Below are 19,729 nucleotides of genomic sequence, written 5' to 3'. Positions count from 1 at the left end.
TCGAGGGTAAGTGACATGGCATGATACCCTTTGTCGGAAAGTACGGCTGATACCAAACCACCGTTGATATATGGTTCGTGTTGGTTAGTTTCTTTGTAGGTTTGGACAACCTCAGCTTTCATGGTGTTGGTAATAAAGAGAGGTGAAGTGAGAAGAAGAACAAGAAGAATACGGAGTGCAAACTTGGGATCCATAGGACAAGATAGAGCTATATAATTGCATACAACAGGAGATCAAGAGAGAGTTTGGTGAAACAAAACATGAGGTAGAAACACATTATAGTATGGAGCCAATTTCTTAACCCTACCCCAGTTCTAATTGATTTCCAAATCGTAAGGGGATTCCATTTTCTTTCTGGAAATATAGTTTGGCTCTTGGCGGTTTCCAATTTTCTTGGGTTTTTTTTTTGGGCCAAAACATATTTGTCCACTAGACTAAAACAACTTGAATAATTACTTGGAATCCATGTAATTATTGGCTATTCTCCAAAAATAAATGTAATAACTATTGGTTAACCATACGGAATGGAAAAACTTATGACATATACTGTTTCCGCACTTACGGTTTGATATTTATCATATCTTGTTGCCATTGTTATTTAGGGTGTTTTTTAATTGCAGAAAAAATGATCACTTAGTACTACGGTATAGTGATATTCCTCTTTATTTGAAAGTGAGAGGTCTTAGGTTCGTCTCGCCAAAAACAAATTTAAACCACATTATTGCTAGCCCATTATGGACAATCTCAAGGACCAAAATAATGGATGATGGACAATCTCATGAACCATTTCTATTGATTTTCAATCTCAGAGACCAAAGTAATGTGTTATGCAAATCTCAGGGACTATTTTGGCTAAAAAAACTTATAAAAACATATCCTAGTAGAGAAAAAACAAGCAGAGGATCTAAATCCGGCTGGTAGGGGTGGGCATATGAACCAGCAAACTGATGAACTAAACAAAGTCAAACAAAAAAAAACCGAAAAATTAATTCTTGCCTAGTTCAGTTCGGTTTTGGTTTTGCCACTTAAAAACCGAATTGAATAGGCCACTTAGTACTACGGTCTAGTGGAAAATTTATTCACTTATAAGTGAGAGGTTTTAGGTTCGATTCTCGCCAAAGACGAATTTGAACCACAGTATTATTAACCCATTGTGAGGCTTAACCTATTCCTACACCCCTTTTTTTTTCTTTTTTTTTCTTTTTTTTTGTTGAAGACCACCCCCATTAGTATAAGGGAACTTTAACGAAAAGATCCCGATACTGTTCACTTTAATGAAAAACCACATTTTTACACTAAAAAGTCAATCTTGGTACTAGTCACTTTACCCTTTATTTTGTCCTTATCATTAAAACTCAAAGTTTTTAAGACATTTTCATCAGTTTTCCTTTAATATAACTAATATCGTTTGTTAAATAAATATATATGTGTGTGTGTGTGTGTGTGTGTGTGTGTATAAATGAATTGAATATATGTGTCTCTTTCTTATTGGACATCTTATAAAAATTATAGGACCGGTTACACATAAATTCGTCCATACTTTGTATAAGACATCCAATAAAAAGGAGGATGATGTGAAAGTGAAAAAAAAAATTCTCAAAGGGAGTTAGTGTAATCTATTAATATGCATACAGATGGTAAAAAAAAAAAATTGGTATCAAACTCACTAATCATGAGATTCGAACTAAAATTTCTCATGAGATACAAACCTAAAACCTCTTATTTATAAATGAAAAGAAAAACAACTAAACCATAATACTATTGATTTTGGAGTGGCATGAACGTCATAAATTGCGTTTGCGTTTTAGTGATGACCATAATACGTTTCATTAGGACCGAAAGGAACGTTAATTTACTCAAAAGGCTGTCATAAAAAACTCCAATCCAAATAAATATAACGATGAAAACAAACTGGTATATCCTTTACTTTCACTTTCGTTTGGTTAAAACTGTTGAATCATAATGGATTTTACAATATACAAACACATCGAAAACCAACGAAGGCCGGGAGAACGAAGCCTTCTCTTCTACACACCAACCCTCAACACCTACTAGATTCTTAGGTTGAATGAATCCAGATTGCAGACGCTTCACACAATGATACCACTCTTGTTAACAAACTGTCGTTTCATCCTCTCAACGCGAAGGAGAACCCCATCTCCCTAGTTGACCTTCTCATATAGAATCTCAAACATATGAGATACATTACCAACCTTCCATTACCAAAAGCATCCTTCAAACACGATGCTAGTCAGTGAAAAACACAACAGAAAGAGAATACAGGCCGCAGTTGAGAAAATTATCCCAACATATTATCCGGATTGAAGTGTAGTGACTCCCTCCATATAAGCTCCTTTATATCTTCTTCATCCAGCGATGCCTGCTCAAAGTCAAAGACGAATGGAGATGGGCAAATAGGTTCCTCATTGATCTCGTGAAGACTTGATAAAAACGGATGATTCAGTGCTTCCTCCACTTTTCATGCATAGTAAATGAAAAGGACAGATGTTTAGTACCTTGAAAATGAATGAGAAAATTCCAGATTGATTGTTATTAAATGCTAAGAGTACGAGACTTACCAGTAATACGTTTGCTTGGATCAAAAACTAGCATTCTTTCTGCAAGATCAATTGCCAGTGGCGAGAAATTTGGGAATTTCTCGGCAAAGTGTTGCTTCGGGACATGTGGGAGCTGCTTAACATACTTCCTGGCATTATCACTTCTTAAAAAGCCAAGATCGGATTCATCTGGTGAACCTAGGAGCTATATTTGAACAATCAAGAAATTGAAACATCAAAATCATAAAATTAACAGCATAAACTTCCAAAATTTGTAACTAGTTGACATCCCTTCTAAAGAATATCGACAATAAATAATACTCTGCTTCTGCTAAATCACTTCTATCAAGTTCAAGAGTTGCTATAGAATACGATGGAAAATGCGTTTACCTCATTTATGAGACTCAACTGCTGAACATAGTCTTTACCAGGAAACAGTGGTTCCCTCCTAAGAATCTCCATGAAGATGCACCCTACTGACCAAATATCAATTGCTCCAGTGTATTCTGAACAGTTGAGTAGTAACTCAGGGGCTCGATACCAACGAGTTACAACATATTCTGTCATGAAATCTGTCTCTGATGTAGTTCTTGCAAGCCCAAAGTCACAAATCTTAAGATCACAATTTGCACTAAGAAGCAGGTTGCTTGGTTTCAGATCGCGGTGCAAAACATTTGCAGAGTGTATGTACTTCAATCCTCGCAGTAATTGATACAGGAAATACTGCCAGAGACATTATATTTTGCTTAAAATTTAAGTGATGTAAACCTTTATTTCAACAGAATTTACAAGGTAATTCATACTATATATGTTGCGAATACAACATGACCAATACATAGTCTACGTATCATCCCAAGAGGGAGACGGAGAGATAACCAAACACAATCAAGAAATTTCATAATTGCAGCAAAACTAGTAGAAATCAAATATTCATTCTGCCTACCCCTATGTCTAATGTTTATGTCTGGATTTCCTTCAAAACAATGTCCACAATATAAAAACAAGCAACTTACTTGACAGTGATCATCTATCAAAGCCTGGCTGGAGTTTATTATCTGATTCAAGTCAGTGTCCATCAATTCATACACAATGTAAACATCATTGAACTTTTCCCTATCTGCCGGCCTTATGATGTCCTTAATTTTGATAACCTGCAAAACAACAATGCAATTATTTCTTATTCACAGTTAAACAATCTAACAGGCAAGTTCAACTATTCTTAACAACAAAACCTTCTTCAATAAAAATTGAAATTTTTGGTTATCATTTAGCTAAATTTGGATATGTGATATGTGACTGAATGCAAAAGGTTTTACATTGTCATGATCCATATGGCAAAGGAGTTCTATCTCTCGAAGCGTCCTCTTCGCATCAATCCTATTGTCAAATGCATTCCCAATCTTCTTGATTGCAACTTCTTCCTTTGTCTCAGAGTTTGTTGCACAGCTGCCAAATGGAAAACATTAATCTCTCATTGAAAAAAAAAAAAAAAAAAAAAACACTTACTCCCCATGAAACCTCTCAAAATTGATCAAAACATGCAGTAACAGTGCAGGAATCCAAAATCTATACTTTTGGGGCTCAAGAAAAGCAAATTCCCACATAGCTAAAGCCTTCCCATTTCAATTTTGAAACCAAACATTTCAATTTCATGCTCAAAAATCCAACCCTGCGTTTCCCAGAATCCAAACAGATACCACTTCCAGACCAAAACCAATGTAAAAAATGAAAGCAAAAAAGTTGAGAGAGGGAGGGAGGGAGGGAGGGAGGGAGGGAGATACCAAACGATGCCATAAGCACCGCGACCGACTGGGTGAATAGGAGGAACATACTTGGAGGAGACTTCAAAGAGATTACCCAGAATATTGTACTGTATATACTTGCCTCCATACAGAGGAATCCCTTCTTTTTGCGCACCCTCCATCTCTTTCTTCCTTCCTTTTAATCCTCTGACAGAAAGAAAACGAAGAAAGCCCTGCGGAGTTCTCACGCTGACAAACGCAGAAGAGATAGAAAGAAAGAGAGAGAGATGGAAATGGAAAGGGTGGAGTGACCGCCTGATAATGGAGAGCAAAAGCTAATGGAGGGGCCATTTGGTACCCCAACCAGTGCCTGACCGCCACCGCACTCTTTCGCTTTTTGTGTTTTTCGCTTCTTTTGATTTTCTTTCAACTTTTCAACGTTCAAATTTGAACGCGGAGAAACATTCAGTACTACAGTCTAAAAGTATTTTTTTTCATCTAAAAATAAGAAATATTAGGTTCGAGATAATAAATTCGATACTAAATTATATTGCTTATTATTTGGTTTACTCGAACTTTTCTTTCTTAATATAAAAATATCAAAGTATTAAAAAATATATATTTGTGGAAAAGGCAGAGTCAAGAATTCACAAGTCAAGTTTTGGTTTATTCTTTTTCTTGGGTCAAGAAAATTTCAGTTTTCTTTCCGTTGAACTTGAAAGATTAGTCTTTGAATTTGAGGGCCCAAACTCATAGTAGGCCTATATACACTGGAGCTGGGTGGAGCTGGCTTTTGGGTTGGGTTGGACTGGAAATTACAAAGGAGTGGGCCATCCAATTATCACTAACAGAATGTATTCTTCTTTCTTGTTTTTTTTTTTCTTTTCCTTTCTGAGTTCAAGACGAGATTTGAGTTTTAAAGGATAAAAGTAAGACAAGATTTGAGTTTCAAATGATAAAGTGAGATGAGATTTGAGTTTCAAAGGATAATTTTGGAAGGTTAATTTTGTCCTTTGGGTTTGGGACGGATTAGGATGGATCTAGGTGGCTGTCATTCACTGACGGTTTGGTGAATGAGAGCCATGCCGCCTTTGCACAGAGAGAAAGGAGGAGGGAGTACTAGGTGGTGTTTTATTATGTTCACTGCACCATTAATTTTTTATTGCCCAATTGGTCGTTTCATCAATTAATTGTGTGCAAACATTTCTGTGTAATTTTTTATTTCTTCCAATTAAATGGTGAGATCAAATTAAGCTAAGAACTTTGGGTTTTGTTCATCAGCTGTTGTAAAAAACTTGGTAGATAGATGTTGTGTAATTAAATTATTCATATTACCAATTAATTTTGAGCAAATATTTCTGGGTAGTTGTTAATTTCCTTCAATATTTGATAATAATTAAATTAGGAAATTATTATTGGCACTCCAATAATCTCATTTTACACTCCAAACTTTTTATATTTGGAAACAAAAATACACTTGTGAGGAGTGTAGAATGAGATTTTTGGAATGCCAATAACACTTCCCTTACATTAAAGTTGAGAACTTCGTGTTTTGTTCATCACCTGCAGTAGATTTTACTTGGCAGAGAAAAAGTACATGTTTGTTTTCTTTCAGATCGCATTGTAATGGGTCTCTTTGAAAAAACAGTTCCTAAGACCAGTTGTGAGGTTTGTTCTTATATGGTACATGAGTTTTCTTTATAATTCTTTTGCACAATTGTTAGTATTTGTAGTTGTGATTGGTGTTGTCCTACATGTTTAAACTCAATGCAGGCTTGAAGAAAATGAGACACTACATTTGCAAACGATAAACCATATTGAGAGTGGAGGAATCTCCTTTTGAGCTAGTCATGTTGGAGTACATTTTTACCACCTTGGTACACTATGGAAATTCATGGACTCTTTTACTTACCCTTTTTGTATATGTATTTGTTAATTACATGACAAAGTTTTCGACCCGCCGCAGCACACGGACATGAATTCTAGTATAGACTATAGTTTGTCCCCAAGGCCCTTCAAATGTTGGCGTGTGGACAGAATTTACATACTCCATGCTAGGATAGGCCATGCCCAAAAATCACATGAACTATCTCAAAATATACAATTTTCTTCCGTACACTTTCGCGTAATAATCTCTTCCAGTATCTCATTATTTTGCTCAAAATGTTTTCAAGTTCAGTTGTACATATACATAGAGAAAATAATTTACATGTCTTTATCAGACAACAAGAAAGAAGAAGACTTTGAGAGGTTTATTTTGTTGTGAATCAACAAAAAAAATAAGAAAGAACATTTGAATTCTGAAGTCATGCAAATGAATTGAGGTCTTGATATGTCATACTAATTGTGTTCTAATAAGGTATACTGTTTACATGAAGGGCATACCGAAAAATATTGCTTTTTTTTATTTTTTAAGACGACAATGTTAGTGGGTTAAATAGTTAGTTGTTAGAGGGAAGAAGAATCGGTGGGGTCGAACCCGCACTAGAGTGCATAGGCATGATTACTTTCCACCACTACGATAAACTCTATCCGCTACTCTTTATATTGCTATTAATTATCAACTTGGTAATCACATACTTATTGTATGAAGAACAGTTTTATCAACTCAAAAGATAAGATAAAATAAATTCTCATATGCCTCATTTTAACCATGAAATTATATACGTAAGTTTAGTTAAGTTGGCTAAAACAATATGATCAACTCTTTACACTCAATTTGAATTCTCATCCTAGTGCAATTTCTTTTATTACTTTATATCAAGTGCTTTGAGTAACGAAAAATTAGCCAAACATAATATCAATTTTTTTATAGTTCGTACATGCCAATTATACAAACAATTAAACATTTAAATCAACTTAATATGATAAAACTCGTGAGATTTCTTCCTTGTCTTAAATCCTTAAAAAAATAAAAACGAAAATGTTAGAAAGTCGTACTAAGCAAATCTTGTTGCATCAAACAGTTGAATGAGCATGCATCAGTGTTTAATACTTTGAGAAATCACTATCTTACTACTTTTGCTTGCTTGGCAGTCAAGAAACTTGACGTTTATATATACATCTGCATCTAGAAAATGGCTCATAACAAACAATTAAATCAAACTTTTCCATCAGATTTCTATCCTTACTTTAGCTGTTGTTATCCGAAGTCTAGAACTAGAAGACTCGAAAGAGTCAAGTGCAGCGTTAGAGGAACTGCGGCTATCTACTCAATTCAATATTACATTGCAATAATCAATCAAAAGTTCAATACATATGATGTAGAAGAAATAAATTGATATTTTTCTGTTCACATTAATCACGTCGATACGTAACTTAGGGACGGATACAATATATTCGATCAATTAACTGCAATCGAACAACTTATTAGGCAGCGTGTGGTTTGGTTCGATTTAAGTGAAAGCAATGAATATAAATATCTTGTCATGTACAAGACGTAGAATAGACGACCTTCCAAGCTTTAACCCTAGATGATAAGAGAAATGGCAATGCCAAACATAGAGATTAATTAGTCAGTCGTTCACTATCATATATGTCATGGATAGTGGCAACCCTTGAATTTTGGGTAACAATGTCGATGGATAATTGAATTCTTTCTCCTACTTCATTATTTTCTACGCCTATATTCCAACGTGTATGTTCCACGTACACAGGTCTTTTTAGAGGGAGACTAATTCGTTTAGGAAAATTTAGGATTGGTGGTCTAATTTTGACTTCGTGTCGCATGATTGATTGTCATTCGCTTACATAATTAGTTGTCGCTAGCATGCGCACGGTCGATTGTCGTTACAAGCACTACAACACGACTCTCATTCCCTTGTATATTAAGTAATGGGATCCCTATTCAACTTCATGTCATACAAGACTATTGTGATCCCGCCTCCCTGTGATGTTGCCAGTGGACTCTCATTCCCTTGTATATTAAGTAATGGGATCCCTATTCAACTTCATGTCATACAAGACTATTGTGATCCCTCCTCCCTGTGATGTTGCCAGTGGTTCCTTGCGTGACATATACGAGACACATAAGCATCGATGAGTCCCTAATTTTCTTCCAAAAGGATAAAGAAAGTGACAAATTAATAAATAAAGATTAAAGAGAGAGTTGCTTTAAAATCGAAGCTTCTGTGGCCTGGCACGTGAGAAAATTGTATCCCAAATTCCAGAAAACATACGTGGCTCCAATCTTTTGTTTATTATTCTAATCTAATGGTTAGCATTAGCTAATTAAAGCCATTTGATTAGCTTATTTAATTAACAGAATGAAACTTATTCACCCGTTATGGATGTGATTACTTTTTGCTACTTTATCAATTTGGTAGTTTTCGAAAAACTAAGTATGCAGCTTATGGACGTAGTAACTGCGTTTCTTTATGGGGATATTGATATGGAAATTTATATGAAAGTTCCCGAATGACTTACATTGACTGGATCAAATATTTTCAAACTCCAAAACACACTCTCAATTCCATTGGGGCGTTCACTCTACGGTTTGAAGCAACCCAAAAGAATGTGGTATAACCGTCTGAGTGAGTATTTGACTAGTCAAGGATATGTGAACAACTAACTACACCCTTGTGTGTTCCTTAAAAAGTCACATTCCGATTTTGCGATAGTTGCAGTATATGTCGATGACATGAACCTCATCGGAACTCCTGAAGAGCTTGCGAGAACTACCACGCACCTGAAGTCGGAATTTGAGATTAAAAATCTAGGAAAGACTCGATACTGTCTCGGTCTAGAGATAAAGCATGTTCGGATAGAATCTTAGTACATCAATCAAATTACACCCAAAAGGTGTTGCATTGTTTTAACGAGCATAAAGTGAAGCCTTCAAGTATTCCTATGGTCATTCGATCACTAGATGCAAAACGAGATCCCTTCCATCCGAATGAGGATGATGAAGAGATTTTGAAGCCTGAAGTTCCTTATCTAAGTGCGATATACGTTTTATTGTACTTAGCTCAATGCAATATACCCGACATCTCCTTCGCTGTTAATCTTTTGGCAAGATACAATAATGCACCAACACGCAGACACTGGATTGGTATTAAAGACATTTTCCGTTAGCTTAATGGTATTACGATTTTGGGCTTGTTGTATCCCTACGGATCCTCGAGTGATGTCGCACCCACTTATCTCGAGTCGATTCTCGCCATTTTGGTTATGCCGACACATGATACTTATCTGATCCGCACAAGGCACATTCACAAACGGGTTATGTCCCTACCGTTGGAGGCACCGCAATCTTTTGGAGGTAAACTAAACAGACCTTAGTTGCCACTTCGTCTAACCATGCTAAAATTCTTGCCCTACACGAAGCAACTCGAGAATGCTTTTGGTTAAGAACAATTGTGGGCTATATTCAAAGCTTATATGATCTTTACCCCCTCATTGACATCCCGACGATGATCTATGAAGACAACGCAACATGCATCGAACAGTTCAAGAATGGTTATAACCCGCCTATATCCAACCCGAACAAGCAAGTTTTTTTTAGTTATAACCCGCCCAAACCCAATTCAATTTCAATTTGTTCATTGATTGGGTTGGGTTGGGTTGATCATTTGCCCGTCCATCCCCAACCCAACCCAACCCAATTAACCAAACTCAATCTAACCAAATTGTAACCCATATCAATTAATGCTCATACTACATCCAAGTGGGCTAAGTCCAAAAATCAACGGCCTTTTTAATATTTTTTAATAAATTACCATTTATAATTACTTAAGCTTTTAAGGAATAAAGGGCTTTGATTAGTCAACTCATATTCATAGTCTCTAAATCCTAAAGCTTTATAATCATTAGTCTCCAAAACCTAAATTCTTTGTGTCTGGAAGCAATTGCTCATCAACTTTGATTTATTTATGAAATTAAAGTTAACTAGCTTTAACACTACTTGGCTTAATTTTTTTAAGAGATTCTTGGAAAGTAAGTTGTTACAAGATTATACTCAAAATAGTTGGGCAACCCGAACCCAACCCAAGTAAACCCGAACCTATTTAAACCTGAGCTCAGATAAACCCGAATGACACCCAACCCGAACCCAAGCTCGAATCGTAAAAATTGGGTTAGGATTGGGTTAACCTTCCAACCCGCCCAACCCACCTGAGTTTCACCCCCTACTTTGAGGTGCCATCAACAAAGGACATCAAACTGTGACTTCGAAGTAACGGAACAAATTGAGCTCGCCACAAAGGATAGTTATGGCGATCCAGTTTCAAAGGAAGAAAAGCAAAAACGTTGGCAAGGGCAGCAGAAGAAGCCATTGTATTTACGAAAAATGTGTTGTGAGACTAAAAGAAGGATGATACCATATAAGAATTGTGCTCGTTATTGAGCTTGTATTGATTTAATGTTTATATAGAACTTTACAAGTAGAGTTTGAGTGAAGAACAAAGTCTTCAAAACAAACCACAAAGATAAATTACAAAAAATACAAAATCACAATATTATCATACTTTGAATTCAAAAATATTCAAACAGTCATGGGATGGATGGAGATGAACCTTGACTGATTCCATGGTTATCGCATATGTTTGTTGTGGCGGGAACTGAGTTTTTCAAACTTGGTTTAACAATGGGATCCCTATTCAACTTCATGTCATACAAGAATATTGTGATCCCTCCTCCCTGTGATGTTGGCAGTGGCTCCCTGCGTGACATATATGAGACACATAAGCATCGATGAGTCCCTAATTTTCCTCCAAAAGGATAAAGAAAGTGACAAATAAATAAAGATTAAAGAGAGTTGCTTTAAAATCGAAGCTTCTGTGGCCTGGCACGTGAGAAAATTGTATCCCAAATTCCTGAAAACATACGTGGCTCTAATCTTTTGTTTGTTATTCTAATCTGATGGTTGGCATTAGCTAATTAAAACCATTTGATTGGCTTATTTAATCAACAGGACGACCCATCAAGATAGATTAAATTGATTCCCTTATTTAATCGAGAGAAAGAGGACGACCTTTCAAAATAAAATAAGTCTCAACTGCCCTATTGAGAATAATTGTTTACTATGACAAAGCACCCAATAAAGAATTAATATTGTAATAAATTAATAAAGTACTGCGTACAAAAAACCATAGAACATAACAAATTTCTACAAATTGCGAGACAAAAAAAAAACTTGGTATAGTTTATAATATCATGTTCTTTTTGTCAAAGAAAGAATTATATATATGTAACATCGGAACTGGGGACAAATTAGGAAGATTAAAATTAATTTTGATTACCACAGATATTTCAACCGAATTACGAACTGAAGCCTTGGTGTTAACACAAATTCTTTACATACATACATACATACATACATACATACATACATATATGATAAGTTATTATCATAAACAAGGGTAATGGTAAATAAAAAAAAGTTAAGCAAGGACTGACCAAACAACAAAATAAAGACCCAAAATAAAGATTTATCCCCAAAACCTAGGAGCTCTAACTATTCTTCCGTCGGAAGAACCACCATCGCTGCCATCAACAATCAAAGAAGAGTCAAATAATAAGTTTCGACAAGATATATATAAAGAATAGAGTTGAAGCTTCGTTCTCAAAGTGCGAAAGCATTTGTTTTGGTTTTGTTTTGTGCGAGAGAGCCCTGTATTTTTTAAATATTACACATCGTAGTCCAAATTCATTGCCGGACTCAATCAATTCTAAAAGATATCCAACACCTTCTTTAACAAATTTCAGAAGTTCATATATCAAATCGCTAAGCACCCTTTGGAATTGGAGAGGGCAAATTGAAGTGTAAACAGAAACAGACTTTTTCAAACCACTTGGATTTAAAAATTAAGCTTGGCCTTAGGCCTATAGCAGCTTCAAGAAGTATATAGAGATATGGGGACAAATGTGTTGTGCTACTTTCTCAATCTGTCACACACTAAGCCAACATAATTGAAAAATCATTGACTAATCAACCAATTGAATACAATTTCTCGTTATTCCTTGCCTAAAGAGACAATATTTTAATCCAAGTTTTAAGCTTTTCTGGGTATATAATAATTTAACAAGCATTTCTTGTGCCTACAATCATATTTTCTCATCTTTCCCAACAAACATATTTTGAAGGAATGATTAGAAAGTGACGCCAAAACAGAAAATATTCGATATTTGTGTACAATAAGATCCCATAGATTTCCTCAATTAACTTAGAAAGTGTCCGAATTATACTAATCGTTTTGTTAATCTTAATCCCCTTATCTTAAAACGTGTAAAAACACTGTTGATTTGCATGTGTTTATAAGTAATTACGTTGCTCTTCATATTGTCAGTTGATTTTATAGTAAAATCTCAACTTTCTTTATGGTATTAGAGCAGGTTGTCACAAATATGAAGCCTAACAGTCACACATGCTTTACATCATCCTTGTGTTGTCAATGCGTTTGGCTTGAAAATTTACCACACAGGAAGGAATCCAATTTTGCCAAAAGGCTCCGCTCAATAGAGCAAACAAAATCTCCTCCTGGGGCTCAATTAGATAGACCAGCTTCCTCCCCGTGAAGCGACTGGATTAGTGGGAACCGCAGGCCTTGCTTCCCCCCGATTTACCGAGGGAGGAGGCGTATTGAGATTAAATCTCACATTGGAGAAGAATGGACGTTGCATATGCTTATAAGTAATTAGATTATTCTACATATTATCAATTGATTTTATGATGGAACTTCAACCTTCTTCGAACACGAGTACACATAGAGCCAACCAAAACAAGTTAAATTTAGGAGAAGTAGCAACTACCAAATACCAACTAGTCAAAACACATGGGACTGTTAGATTCCTCTAATCTTATCTGTATGTACGTTGAGGGGGAGTTGGAAACAAATGCTAATATTGAAGTTATTTTGCAGGATGTGCATTAGAATTGGAGTGTTTCAAGTTCGCTTACACTTCACGCAACTGTAATAAAGTGGCTCACTTGGTAGCTTCCTTTGTCGTTTGAGAGAGTGGTTATTATGGATGAAGTTTGTTATTTCCCGATTGGATTTTTTAATCTTTTGCTCGATATGTTAACGTTTCTATTACAATTTAATAATATTGTACAATTTGACCAAAAAAAAATACATAAGAGTGTTAGGGTTTTTTTATAGAAAGAAATCAAGAAAGTTAAATACTCAAGGGGATTTTAGCATGAAGCCCCCCAAAACCAACACTTTTTGGGAATCAACCTCTATTTATAAGCATATCATTTCTCTGCACATCTTGTTTACCTTTCTCTCTTGGGTCATTCAATATAACACTAAAAATAAACAAGGACGTACAAAAGTAGAAAAATAACGTCTTAAAAACACTTTCCTTACATTATTATTTAAGCCCTCCTTTTGTTTGGGCATTAGCAATATCCTTCAAAAGGCCAAATTATTTAGAGTCACTATTTTTGGCCTACAAATAAAGAATGATTATGCTAGGTGCATTAACTATAGCTTTAACAAATTTGGAGTCGGTAAAAATTTGCAGATCACGAATTATCAACAACCGAAACTTATATATCATATGTCATAATGTAAGTGCAAAAAAGAACTTTAATTTATTTGGTTACATGGCTCGAATTTTGAGTATACTAAAAAAATTCCTCAATGAAACAAATCAAAGTTACCAAAAATTGCTTTGTACCCAAAAAGGAGGAGAGAGAGAGAGAGAGCAATTACAAGCTGCAATATACATGATTGGTTTTAACTGTCACCTTTCTCTCTTACTGAAACCAATATCGAAGTGCCATTGTTTACCAAAAAAATGTCAAATTAATGCTCAAATCCAACTCCCAACGTACCAAGCAACACAGATCTGGCTATAAAATTGGAAAGTAAATAATTGTATTTGAAGTTTGAACAAAATGGGTACATAGAAAACACAGAACTTCACTCTGCTTCTACATCACTGTAATACTGTACAAAACCCAGACAGCTTATATCACTTTTGCAACAAAATAGCCTACAGGCACACACCAACATAGCAAACCCACTTCCCCAAATTTATCTCTTAACCCCGACCCCAATCCCTCGTGTTCCAAGAAATTCTAGACATGAAATTCTGTGTCACGTCATCCGTCCGCTCAAGACACGTTAGGAGATCTCGGCATCCTATGTGGTATATGAATGAAACGAGGTCGCTCTTCGCGTCTTACATAGACGGGTGATACGGAACGGAATCCCTTCCCCGAAAATCTTCCGTCAAATCCCATAAACTCAAACATCAATAAATTAAAAAATGAACAAATTATATAGTACACAGTTACAATCACAAAGCGGGCTCCTACCAAGAACCTCAAATTTCAGCAAATTGATGGGTCAGGAGCGATCAGATTAAGCATCTGAGCAATACCCACTTGGGGTTTCAGCTGGGGTTTGGGAGCTGGAGCTCAGGAACCCTCCATATTTATTCGGCTTTCGAGTTCGCCCGCCCCCCATGGAAGCCAGTGACTTGACCAAGCCCTTGATTATCCTGATCTTAACCAGTCCCCTCCTGGGAGGAAGGGTCCGATTTTGGCTGTGCTTGGATTTGGAACCTGGGATTTCCATTTTCTTCGAATTCAACATGAGGGCTTTGAAGGGTGGAGGGAGTAGGAGAACAGAGGAAAACGGAGTGCTTAGCTGAAGGCCTTTTCTCCCACTAGAGAGAGAGAGAGAGAGAGAGAGAGAGAGATAGAGCGAGCGAGCGTGCTTTGGAGAGGATGTTGGGTGTGCTGAGTATATTGAAGCGGAATCGAGCTCAGGGTGTGTGTTTATAGGCGATTTTTTTTTTTTTTTTTTTTTGCTTTGCTTTCTCTCCAAGTCTTTCTTAGAGTGTTTTCATCAAGACATGTGGCACTGGCACCCAAGGGCATCTAACATGAGAAGGAGCACAAATACCACGTCAACTGACTTGAAGAAACTAGTTGCAATAGGCCACGGCTCAAAACCTCTTCTGCCAAACAAAATAATAGGGACACAACGGATCTCCTTGTCTGATGCCTCTGGAGCAGGAGAAAAAACCACAACATTTCTTTTGAAAATATATGTTGGTCCTATAATTGTTGGATATACAAGGTATCTGAACAAAATAACTATAAATGTTGCATATTCTCATCGCGAGTCCAAGAATAAATGTTCTTTCTAATTGAATTTGTTGGGCAATATCAAATATAAAAATAGAAAATCTTTCGAACCTCGTTTCTCCTAGTCCTAGATGTGAAATAATTGAGAATGATTTATTTGTGGATATTTTGAGTATATGATATTTTGAAAGGGTAGTGTTATCTACACATCTCGCTTCACCTCTCACACACCTTATGTTAATTTATGTCATTTGATCATCTTCAATTTATTTGTTTCGACGACCGAAAATTGAAAATTGTATATAGAAGGTAAAAAGAGATGTGGCTAGTACCACCCTTTTGAAAAAGACATGTATGTTAGAGATATTAGACAATTTTGTATTACAAATGTGCAATATCAACATGCCAAATGGATCTAAACATATATATTCATATTATAACATGTAAATTGATTGTTAATATTTCACCATGAAGTATCGTCAACTTATATAATAGCACGTGAACTAGTAATATCACTTGAATGTGCATAAAATTGTTTGCTTAGATAAGCCACAACTTTTTTGTAGTATTTTCGTTACTAGTTATAGAAAAATTAAGCATCTAAAAATAAACCATTGGAAACTAGTTAAACGTGTGGGCCTCCAAACTGTCTCATCAAACGCGGTATTGAAAATGAAAATAAATGAGCTCAATAGATTATGTGGGGCACAAAATCTCACATTTCAAGTAGTGTCTAATAATTGGTGAGTGAATACCTTTTATATATAATTGCTAATATTCTAGTATTGACATGATGACAAAATCAAGTATAGGCCAAGGACAAATATTCAATACGCAATCTAGAGTTGAGTTGAAGTTTTACCATAAAATTAATTGACAATATGAGGAGTAACATAATTACTTACAAGCATATGCAATGTCCCTCTTCTTTTAGTGTGAGATTAATTCATTCTCAACAGATACTTACTCAAATTCATGCAAGTTGTTCTCCTCGCTATATTACAAGTTAATAAAGTTACGAGTCCCATGACAAAAATTATAGATAGATACACACAAAAATTATACCAGAATCGCAGTCATATGCATCACATTGACATGACATTAAAAAAAGTTGTTAAATCAAACGATGCGTAAACATTGTTGGTAGCACTTCATATTATTTCTTATATATGACAGGAACCTTATGTACATGTTTTGTGTATAAAAAGTATGATCTCATCAACAATGCTTGTGTGTTATCGATTAGTTAATCGTTGCATGTCTTTGTATTATCCAATTAGCTAGGTTGGTGTGATGATATAACCTTTTTTTTTTTTTTCAGTTCCAAAGAGATGCACCTTTCAAAGTGCAGCCGTTGTAACTGAAATCCGCCACCAAAGTTGACCCAATCCCACATCATATAGTATATGCTAGGTTTTGGCTTAAGGGAAGCCCCCAACAAACTAAGAGCCAAGTTAGGAAAAAAAAAAATGTTCTTGGATTTTGTTAATTAATCAAAATAACGATTAGGAGGAACTTAATTTAGCAACAAGTGTCCGTAGGTGCACAAAAGAAATGTGGGATTATAATAGTGAAGAAGAAGACGTTAAATTGTCAAGAGAAGTGTGGTCTAGTTAATTTGTTCTTAGTTCCCAAAAATGAACATCAATAAGTTTCAAGTATTATGAGATTTTGTAGCTTTGATAATAGATACACGCATTTTTGTTCTTTCTACACACTTATGTTTAATTATGTTTGTAATTTTTATGTGATTTATTCAATCCGATGAAGAATAGAGTGTGAAAAGTTAAAAATACAGCGTGAAAATTAGCTCCCAGTTATAATTTGCAATGACGTTTGACTAGCGTTTTCTTGTAATACGTTGGAATAGTACATTTCAATTGCTAATTGATAAAAGTGGTTAAAGATTAATGGCAAGGCGATCAGCTACCGACGATATCCTAAAAAGTTAATTATTTCAACAATTTGAGATTTGAAAATAAAATAATAATCATTTAAACTAATCTCCACTTGTTCTTTACTTTCTTATATATTTCTTTTTATCCACACGTATATGCATGCATATTTGATCAATAATTTTCAGGTGAGTGTCTAGTATTATAGTATATGAACTGCGTCAATACTACCCCACTTTAGAATGGTGACCACATCAAGAATATCCTATTTTCAATTCTGGACGCTATATTTCCTATTTAGAATAATTTGGTTCCAAACACTTTCTGGACTCACCACGTCATACAAAAGTTAAATGTCATGCTTTCATCTATCACACCATAAAAAATAAAAAAAATTTAGTAAATGCGTGTCTATCAAATTAAATGCGTGTCTAGATATATAGAAAAATGTCAGCGAACACGGTTTGGGTTATTTGGCATTTTCTCATTTCAAACAAATAATTTAAATAATGACAAATCACTTCATAGTTCTGAGACAGAGAATAGATTTTTCAATATGATCGTTACATGAAATGGTACATCACGTGTTATTATATAAATTGTGGAATATATGTGTTAAAAAGTTAATAATTTAAAAAGTAAAATTTCCCACCACTTATATAAAACACATAATGTACGACTCGAATTCCCGTTACAATAAAAAATATCTCGAAACGGAGAGAAAATTACATCAATGGCAGGAGGGGGTGTGACAATTGTGAGATATCCAAAAAGATTCAATTTGTACGGCAAGCGGAAACGTGTGCCACTAATCTACCAGACGATGAGTCCATGATAAATAAATAAAGGACAAATGAGATTAATAGTCTCCTGGTCACAAAATATTTGAAAGATAATTTGTGGTAAAGTAAATTCTAAATACAAACAATCACTAGCAAAATATGCATATGCAAATTCTAAATACGAGCAATCATTAGCAAATTATGCATATGCCGTCCAATAAACTCTAAATACGAGTAATCATTAGCAAAAACCTTAATTGCCTTAAGAGGTATTTTTTTTTTTTTTATAATATATAAAACTTCACATTTATTGGACTGCATATTGAAACCTTGATGTTGATAAGAGTAAATGATAGTTTTATCATTTTAATTTACAAAAGAAAGGATTTTCATTTTGGTTTCTAGTGCCCCCAATGAGTACTTTGTCCATTAACAAGATAAGAGAAATAGGAAGGAGATTCTCTTAAAATAAGATTCTTCATGAAGTCTCTGTTACCTTATAGGCCAACATCATAAAACATTATGCCAAAAATATGATATGACAGTTTGGCAGAGAGTCCATAAAAAGTCTACTTTTAAAAAAAATCTCCTTAGTATTTCTCTCAAGATAATACATCAAACACAAGAAATCAAATGACATCAAAACAAGAACGAAGTGGGTCTTCTTATGTCAATTTTTCTTTTGAGGTATTTGCCAAAGCGTGTTTTTCTCAAAACACACAATTTAACAAAATATTTATAGCTCAAATTGTTAAAAATATTTACTTATACACTCAGTATTATGTTTAATTCTCCCAATTTATTTGCTTGTATTAAAAAAAAAAGTAACACGGTATAAAATTTGTATTTCAAAGAGTGCTTGGGTTACTTTGCAAATCGAACCAAACAAATTGAAGTATTTGCCAAAGCGTTGTTGAGTGACCCAAAACTTGGAGAACCAAATGGGTTTACATTAACTTTATTAAACGCAACAATACTTTTTAGACAAAAAAAGAAACGACATATAACTGTAGATTCGTTTATATAAAATCATCTCCAAAGGGAAAGGTCCTTCCCTTTTTGGCCCGGGTGAGGAGGGATTTGAACCCCCGAGACACCGTGGTTCGTAACCACGTGCTTTAATCCTCTGAACTACATGCCTCATCATGTCTTCATTGAATCTATTCCCAAGAGTACCCTAAAAAAAAAGAAGAAACCTTTCGTCTTTCCAACCGTTTTTGATTAAGAACGTATATCAGTAAATTCGTTTCATATAAAATCATCTCCAAAACCACACTAGAGCAAAGTTACATTATGAAACGATGTTGAAAATTGAGGTTGCCCCACAACGACGAGAACCGACCATGACATCCATGACCCCACCATTTTTTATACGAGTATGTAGGCCCCAATGTGAGAACTGGTTGACTCAATGGGCATCTCCAAGGGTCCCAAAGCAATTAAAATACCGTATATTCTTAGTCGTTGTAGTGGCCTGTGAACCAAGGCAGATGTGTCCTAAACCAATGGATCTGTAACCCTAAGGACGACTGCCTTTGATCTTTCTGCACTGAAACACCGAGAGTCTTTAGGATCTTCAAGCCGCCTTGAATAAAAGAAAAGAACTGGCAAAGAAAAAGGTACGCAGCCTTGGCCAATGGGGTGCTCCTACTTGCGCATGTTATATTGAATATTGAAGTGGGACGATGAGGCTATCGGTCTCTGACTTCAC

The 19,729-nt window shown here is 35.2% G+C and overlaps 1 protein-coding gene across 2 annotated transcripts; it reads right to left on the bottom strand.

The window, feature by feature from the left end:
• Positions 1 to 1,865: 1,865 nt before the first annotated feature.
• LOC137742267 (mitogen-activated protein kinase homolog NTF6) lies at positions 1,866 to 4,674 on the bottom strand. 2 transcript variants are annotated; one of them, XM_068482091.1, is made up of 6 exons: positions 4,391 to 4,674; positions 3,875 to 4,004; positions 3,572 to 3,709; positions 2,949 to 3,281; positions 2,580 to 2,763; positions 1,866 to 2,475 (listed from the first exon to the last, which is right to left on the bottom strand). In XM_068482091.1, exons 1-6 carry the CDS (start codon positions 4,480 to 4,482, stop codon positions 2,300 to 2,302), a joined length of 1,053 nt encoding a protein of 350 aa, XP_068338192.1. In that variant the 5' UTR covers positions 4,483 to 4,674; the 3' UTR covers positions 1,866 to 2,299. The 2 variants fall into 2 exon arrangements, with proteins under 2 accessions (XP_068338192.1, XP_068338191.1); XM_068482090.1 differs by having other exon boundaries at positions 4,340 to 4,673.
• Positions 4,675 to 19,729: the final 15,055 nt, after the last annotated feature.

This window comes from Pyrus communis, chromosome 8 (genome assembly GCF_963583255.1).
Source record: "Pyrus communis chromosome 8, drPyrComm1.1, whole genome shotgun sequence".
NCBI lineage: Eukaryota > Viridiplantae > Streptophyta > Magnoliopsida > Rosales > Rosaceae > Pyrus > Pyrus communis.
The sequence above is the reverse complement of the archived record's forward strand: the minus strand, read 5'-3'. Positions and strand labels throughout refer to the sequence as shown.